General features: G+C 39.0%; 1 protein-coding gene across 2 annotated transcripts; it reads left to right on the top strand.

Annotated features, from left to right (window-relative positions):
• Window positions 1-369: 369 nt before the first annotated feature.
• ASPA (aspartoacylase) lies at window positions 370-7,587 on the top strand. 2 transcript variants are annotated; one of them, XM_071817035.1, is made up of 6 exons: window positions 371-837; window positions 1,918-2,113; window positions 3,956-4,049; window positions 4,820-4,927; window positions 6,503-6,612; window positions 7,152-7,587. In XM_071817035.1, the coding sequence occupies exons 1-6, from the start codon at window positions 599-601 to the stop codon at window positions 7,362-7,364; spliced, it is 960 nt and encodes a 319-aa protein (XP_071673136.1). In that variant the 5' UTR covers window positions 371-598; the 3' UTR covers window positions 7,365-7,587. The 2 variants fall into 2 exon arrangements, with proteins under 2 accessions (XP_071673137.1, XP_071673136.1); XM_071817036.1 differs by lacking the exon at window positions 3,956-4,049 and having other exon boundaries at window positions 370-837; window positions 1,918-1,991.

Raw genomic sequence — 7,587 nt, 5'->3', positions numbered from 1 at the left:
TTGTTGTTTTAGCTGAAAGTACTTGATGTTTCAGCATTCTTTGTTGATCTAGAGCCAAGATGTGATTCATATTTTACTGTTTTTGCTCACTTTAAATCATTCTGCCCTTGTGTGCGGTAATGTTTATGTAACTTCAAACATACGTGAGGGTACTTGTTACATCTAGTTTGCAATGCAAAAATGTCAGAGATATTTAAGTGTGTTATTGAAGTTTACATTTAAAAAGTCCTTTCATGCTGCCATTAGTACAAGATTTACCTATATATCAAATATTAGCAGAGATCGCCTGAAGAAGTTAACTTTTGAACTGTGTAACAGTACCATTAACAGACTCTGAGATATTACTAAATACGGTCAATGAAGGGGAGGGCTCCGGAGAGGGAGGAGGGTCAGGTTGGCAACTCCCCGCCTCGCAACGGGAGTCTAAAACTGTTAGAGAAACCTTAATTCGCTTTCATTCACATCTGACCTAAACAGGCTTAGAGAATTTCCTACTGAAAAGAGTAGAAATATTTGTGTGTTTTTTTTTTTTTTCCTCTTTTTACTTGATCATTATTTTCTGGTTTGCCTTCAGCAATCCCTAGAGCTGCTGCAAAGCATGACTTCCTCCTCTGGTGCTGATAACCCTCCGGTCCGACGGGTTGCGATCTTCGGGGGAACTCATGGCAATGAGTTGTCGGGGGTATTTTTGGTCAAGCACTGGCAAGAGAACGGAGCTGAGATTCAAAGAACAGGAATGGAGGTGAAACCCTTTCTTGCCAACCCAAGAGCTGTGAAGAAGTGTACTAGATATATTGACTGTGATCTGAACCGTGTTTTTGACCCTGATAATCTTGGGTAAGAATAGCTGTATTTTCTGTTGCTTTAATTTTCTGTTTTTAAACTTGTGAGGAGCTTCCTTTCCAGATTAAAATGTTAACACTAGTTCCACTACTGTTTTCACTGTCACATAACTGAGATTATTGACCTTTAACCCAAAAAGAACAAATTGCACAGATTCATTTTAAAACTATTGCCGGTAGAACAAGTCTCAGACCAACACGGCATCTTAAACACAGCACTTTAAATTAGTATTAGATTAGCTGTATTTGTGTAAACGTAAGTGTTGCTGTTCTCAGTTGCAAAGTCATTATTTCTCACATCTTGTGCAATTCAGCTTTGGAGCTTTTCTGAATACAATTATATTGGTAGCAAGATATTAGGTGTCTGGGCAGAACAAGACTGAGTCTACAGCTCTGTACACTGTCAACACGTTAACAGATACCTTTGTGCCATACATCAGTTTCCTATAGAGCCCTTATTCAGACAGGAAGCAGAGCTCAGACCTTTCCTTAGGCTAAGTCCCTTATTTTAAAGCATAGGACAGATGTAGTCACCTGAGATTACAAGCATTAAAACTTAAAAGGAATAGATTTGCGGCAGCAAAATCTTCTATGAGCGTTGAGGGTCAGGAGGGCTTAAAACAATTGACTCTGAAAGTCTGATCAGAATATGAGAAGACAGGAAATAAAGCAAGTTACAAAAGACCTTGCGACTGATGTCCAAGGTAAAAGGGCACGGGCATTCAATATCCGAATACTGTCTGCAGCAGGAGGTGGATCCAGGCTTGCTGACGAATTTTGAGTTAGTTTTCTGCATAGAGGGAAATTCTGGGATGTAAAGAAATAAGTAAATAACCTCCAGCTAAAATCAGATTGAAAAATTCTGTATGAGATACATCATAGTAAGACCTGTTTAGCAATCCTATTTGCTTGTTTCAAGCACAAATTCATCCAGTTTTGACAGTTTGGTAATTAAACAGGTGATTTCAACTCCAGTCAGTTATGGAATTAAAGTAAAAAGAAAAGGGTATACTTATTTTGTTGACTGTAAAGCCATGGAATGAGTGTACTAATTTCTTTGTACTGATATTAACAGCAGGACAGTGGTGGAAGATATTCCATATGAAGTGAGAAGGGCTCAGGAAATCAATCAGATATTTGGTCCCAAAGGTAGTGATGATGCGTATGACCTTATTTTTGACCTTCACAACACCACTTCTAACATGGGTGGTACCCTTATTCTTGAAAGCTCCAGGGATGACTTTACAATTCAAATGTTTCATTATATCAAGGTAAAACTAATTTAAATGAACTATTAAAATAGATTATTGGTTGTAATGTTGTATTACTATATATGATTTTGTAGTTTCTTTAAATATACTAATTTTTCTTTTTCAAATTTTTAAAATATTTAATCACTCGTAGGATTTTTTTTAATCAGATAATTAATTTTATTATAATATCAGGTAATTCAGATTTGAACTCATAATCTTCATGTATTAAAATGACTATTAGTAAGACTGATGGGCAAAGAGGAATGCTTAGAATAATATCTATGAAAATGAATGTAATTTAATCTGCTTTCACACTGATCTCACAGAATCCCAGAATGTCAGGGATTGGAAGGGACCTGGAAAGCTCATCCAGTCCAGTCCCCCTGCTGGAGCAGGAACACCCAGATGAGGTTACACAGGAAGGCCTCAGCGGTACGGGATCCTCAGCACAGCCTCCAGCAGAGTAGACAGAGACAAAGAAGCGTTCAGTAACTCTGCCTTCTCTGTATCTTCTGTCACCAGGGCACCCACCTCGTTCATCAGTGGGCCTACATTGCCTCTGCTGTTAGTTTTATCTGCTGCATATTGGAAAAAGCTCTTCCTGTTGTCCTTGACCCCTCTCACCAGATTTAATTCTAAGGAGGCCTTAGCTTTCCTAATTGCCTCCGTACACCCTCTGACAGCAGCCTTAGATTCTCCCCAAGTGGCCAGCCCCTCCTTCCATGATCTATAAACTCTCCTCTTCCACTTGAGCACACCCAGCAGTTCCCTGTTTAACCACGCAGGTCTCCTGGCTCCCTTCCTTGACTTCCTACGTGTCGGGATGCTCTGATCTTGTGCCCGGTAGAAACAGCCCCTGAACACTAACCAGCTATCTTGGGCCCCTCTACCTTCAAGCAGCCTTGCCCATGGGATTTCCCCCAGCAATTGCCTGAAAAGGCCAAAGTTTGCCCTGCTGAAATCCAGGGTTGCAATTATGCTTGCTATCCTGCTCCTGCCACAGGAGATCCTGAACTCCACATCTGTCAGGAACTTGGATAAATTCGGGTCACACATGCTAAACAGTCAAACATCAATTTTAAGAAATAAAGACATGGAAAAAATAATGGAACTTGGTAATGACAAATGTTCCATTCATCAGAATTTTTAGGAACAGTGATCTGTCTTTGGGAGCTGTTTGATTCTGCTGCTCCTGAAGCCGATAAGTATTGACAGAGTGAGGTTTGCAAAGAGCTGCCTTGAGTGACTGAGACACTGACTGATGAAATGAGATTAGGCCAAAGGTGTGCAATTTTAATTTGCTTTCCTTGGAAAGTATATTTTAACATTTGATTTTTTAAAATTTTTTACATACATTTAAGGTTTATAAAATATTTGAGGTATAGAAAGCTTATGACTAAAATGATATGAAGAGCAATGGTAGGCACTTCATCAGGAAAGAGGCCTGAAATAGGTTTCTGTGTCAAAAAAAAGTTAAAATAAGGTTTAATTCACAATCTCTGTCCCCATAAGAGAATTTAACACAAAATTACTTGACATCTGCTTTACAGTATTTTGGTTCTAAGTTTCAGAACACTGATGAATAGATTTTTCTTCCTATTAGCAATTGAAGACCAGAGCTGTGTTCAGTTACATTAGGAGACAAAGTTCAGCAGAGCACGCCTGGCATGAGTTAATGGAAAAGAGACCAACAAACCCAGCTTTGTGTGTTTTCTAAAGATGTCCTACTTCTGTGAGGGCTAGGGAATAAAGGCAACATCTTGAAGACACTGTATAAATCACTGCTGCATCAGTAATCTTTTGTGGCACAGCATTTTAAAACATTTGAATAACAAGAAATGTTTTAAACAATCTCCACAGAACGCTCTGGCTCCAGAACGCTGTCCTGTTCTGCTGATTGAACATCCTAGCTTGAAATATGCAACAACTCGATCTGTAGCGAAACATCCTGTTGGTAAATATGAAAAATAAAAGACCATTTAAACCCACCATACATTATCTTTTAAAAATGCCCGTTTCCAGATCTGTTCATTGCATTCTACAGAATGTTCTGATCACCAGTAGCTATTTGACAACACATTTACCAAATCAAATGTGTATGATTATCTCTTCTACTGAAGAGTTCTGATTTATACTTAGCTTACAAAATATAGAAGCTGGATGGAAATTCTTAAACTCAGTTAACCCACTTGCTGGCCAAAAATGTTTATAATATATGAGGATAAGGAAGAAATAACAGCTTCAGAAAAGAAATGTTTACTTCCTCTAACTAAGCCTGGGCTGAAATGTGGGTCGTTAGCCAAGAAGGGGAAAAGACATGATGTGATAAAGGGGAAAATGTTCTGCATGGAACTGGTAAACTTCCTCATTTCTGGAATCAAAACCATAACTACAGGTAAAAAACCCCCAGTAGTTTGCTTTTCATATTAAACAATGAGTTCTCAAAAATGCAGCATGGAAAGACAGGAGGAGGAAAATAATTAGACAAATTAATATATATAGTGACCCTCTCTCTTACCCGAGTAGCACACTCAAAAGTGTACTTAGAGTTCTTTAAACTAAACCTGATTGGTGAGCTAAATTTTCTGCTTGCCTTACAAAAATCACATAACTAATTCCTCTTGAACATAAATCACAGACTCAGTTGAGCACCTAGTTTTGCTGTGTAATCTAAGCAGGTGGTATATTACGGCTATATTCATATTTTCCTGTACCTGCAAACAGGTGTGGAGGTGGGTCCCCAGCCACAAGGCGTTGTTAGAGCCGATACTTTGGACAAAATGAGGAGGATTGTCAAACATGGCCTGGATTTTGTGCAACTTTTTAATGAAGGTAGAGTAAGTAAAGAAAGAATATGGCCCTCTGTGTCATGTCAGTGGAGTATTTCAAGGGAATATTTTTCAAAAAAATAGGTTGGGCTACAACATTTTACAGTTAAACAGTTAAAATGGGGTGGGAGGATGTTCTCTAGACCACTTAAATGCGGCTTCAGAAAGCCAGAATTCCTGTAGAGCTCCTTAAGGATATTTCCTCCTCCTGAAGATTCAATGAGTATGCTTGGCCTTAATTTACAGTTGTTTTGAGAATCTGAAATGCTAGTTACCAATATTTGTATAGTAGTATATACATCAATCCCAGAATGTCAGGGGTTGGAAGGGACCTGGAAAGCTCATCCAGTGCAATCCCCCCATGGAGCAGGAACACCCAGCTGAGGTTCCACAGGAAGGTGTCCAGGCGGGTTTGAATGTCTGCAGAGAAGGAGACTCCACAACCTCCCTGGGCAGCCTGGGCCAGTGTCTGTCACCCTCACTGAGAAGAAGTTTCTTCTCAGATTTAAGTGGAACCTTTTGTGTTCCAGTTTGAACCCATTACCCTTTGTCCTATCATTGGTTGTCACCGAGAAGAGCCTGGCTCCATCCTCCTGACACTCACCCTTTAGATATCTGTAAACATTGATGAGGTCACCCCTCAGTCTCCTCTTCTCCAAGCTCCAGAGCCCCAGCTCCCTCAGCCTTTCCTCACACGGGAGATGCTCCACTCCCTTCAGCATCTTTGCTGCCCTGCGCTGGACTCTCTCCAGCAGTTCCCTGTCCTTCTGGAACTGAGGGGCCACAACTGGACACAATATTCCAGGTGTGGTCTCCCCAGGGCAGAGCAGAGGGGCAGGAGAACCTCTCTGACCTACTGACCACCCCCTTCTAACCCACCCCAGGTACCATTGGTCTTCCTGGCCACAAGGGCCCAGTGCTGGCTCATGGTCACCCTGCTGTCCACCAGGACCCCCATGGAGAATATACATAAATTAATCCTAAGAAAGAGGCATTTAATTGACATGCCTTCTGTGCATTGTTATCTAAAATTAAAGTCAATACATTTTGTAAGATTTAGTTACACCTGGGTACTGTCTAAAATACATACTGACAAAAACAGGTGTTTAAAATTGTGTTAGGGTACATTTTGTCAGTGGGCTTTTTTTGAAAGTAGCAGGAAAATAATATAGATGTGCATATCAGAATCTCCATTATTGTGCTGGAATGGTAAAGACTCAACAGCACCAATACCATTCTGTGTTGTGCAGCTCTATTAAACACAGGCCTTTCGCTGATTTCTTAAGCTATAAAATGTATCTTTTAAAGCATACGGTGAAAAGTCACATTTCCGCACAAAATTCAGATCTTGGCTTCATATGGTGCCATACACGGCTGGATGATCTTTCTGCAGCTTGGCTTTGAGAGGCCGGAGTCTGGAGCTGGACATTTTTGTGATGTATGAGCTAATCACTCGTGTGGAAACCTCAACAATGTACAACCTAATGAGTTAAGCCGTTCTAAAGAGAATAAATAATGCGTTGTTCTTTTTAAAAGGCAGTTGTTCCTTTTGACATTAAATTACATTTATTCTTTCTAGGAAAGGACTTTCCACCGTGTACGATTGAGGTTTTTAAAATAATGGAGAAAGTAGATTATCCCAGGAATAAGAATGGTGAAATTATTGCTATTATTCACCCTAAACTGCAGGTAAATTCTGAAACAGTTTCCATGTATGACATTTTATAAGTATTCTTCCTCTGTTGCTTCTGATACACTGTAGTATATTTTAATGGTAAATATTTAAAATTACAATATTGGCAGTGAATACTTTAGACCTTCCCTATAGAAAGTTCTGTCACTAAGGCCATAACAGTATTTCAGTAACGGACTTGGGAATCACTGAATCTAAAATCGCTTTTGAACCTAAAGCTGAAAAGAAAAAGACAATAGGATATCTTATAATATAAAATGCAAATCTGATTTTGTGTTCTAAAATGAGGGTCTGTTTTTAGTCAATTGTGAGCATACGCCGTTTCCTTTTAGTTCATCTTTACCAGCGAGTTCTATACAGGCCTGAAAGAGAAGGCCAGGAACCTGGAATTACAGACTGAAGATTAAAATGAATTATTTTTAAAGCTTTTCCCATGAACTGAAGAGAATATAATTGTTGAGCATAAACTCAGAAATCATTTGAAATATACAAAAGCTTGAAAGTAAATATTTTCTGTGTATTTTCTTTCTCTAAGGATCAAGACTGGCAGCCACTGAACACTGGTGACCCTCTGTTTTTGACTCTTGATGGAGAAGTAATTGCGTATAAAGGGGATTGTACGGTCTATCCAACATTTATTAACGAAGCTGCATATTATGAAAAGAAACAAGCTTTTGTAAAAACAGTAAAAGTGAAACTCACTGCAAACCACATCAGATCCTCAGCCCAAAACCAGAGCACTCCTTAAAAAATTATTACAGATTTCTCCACACAAAAAGTCAATTTCTCTGTGAAACCCAGCGTCACTCAGTCGTAATTCACGGAATAAACACAAAATCTATTTCTAAATTCCAATTTAATTAACACTACTGAAGACTTCTAAGATGAAACATACTGTCATCATGCTAATTATGATTGTTTACTTGTTCTAATACATTACTATAGATGCAAAGAATAAACACTTTTATGAA

This window comes from Patagioenas fasciata, chromosome 19 (genome assembly GCF_037038585.1).
Source record: "Patagioenas fasciata isolate bPatFas1 chromosome 19, bPatFas1.hap1, whole genome shotgun sequence".
NCBI classification, from domain to species: Eukaryota; Metazoa; Chordata; class Aves; order Columbiformes; family Columbidae; genus Patagioenas; species Patagioenas fasciata.
The sequence above is the reverse complement of the archived record's forward strand: the minus strand, read 5'-3'. Positions and strand labels throughout refer to the sequence as shown.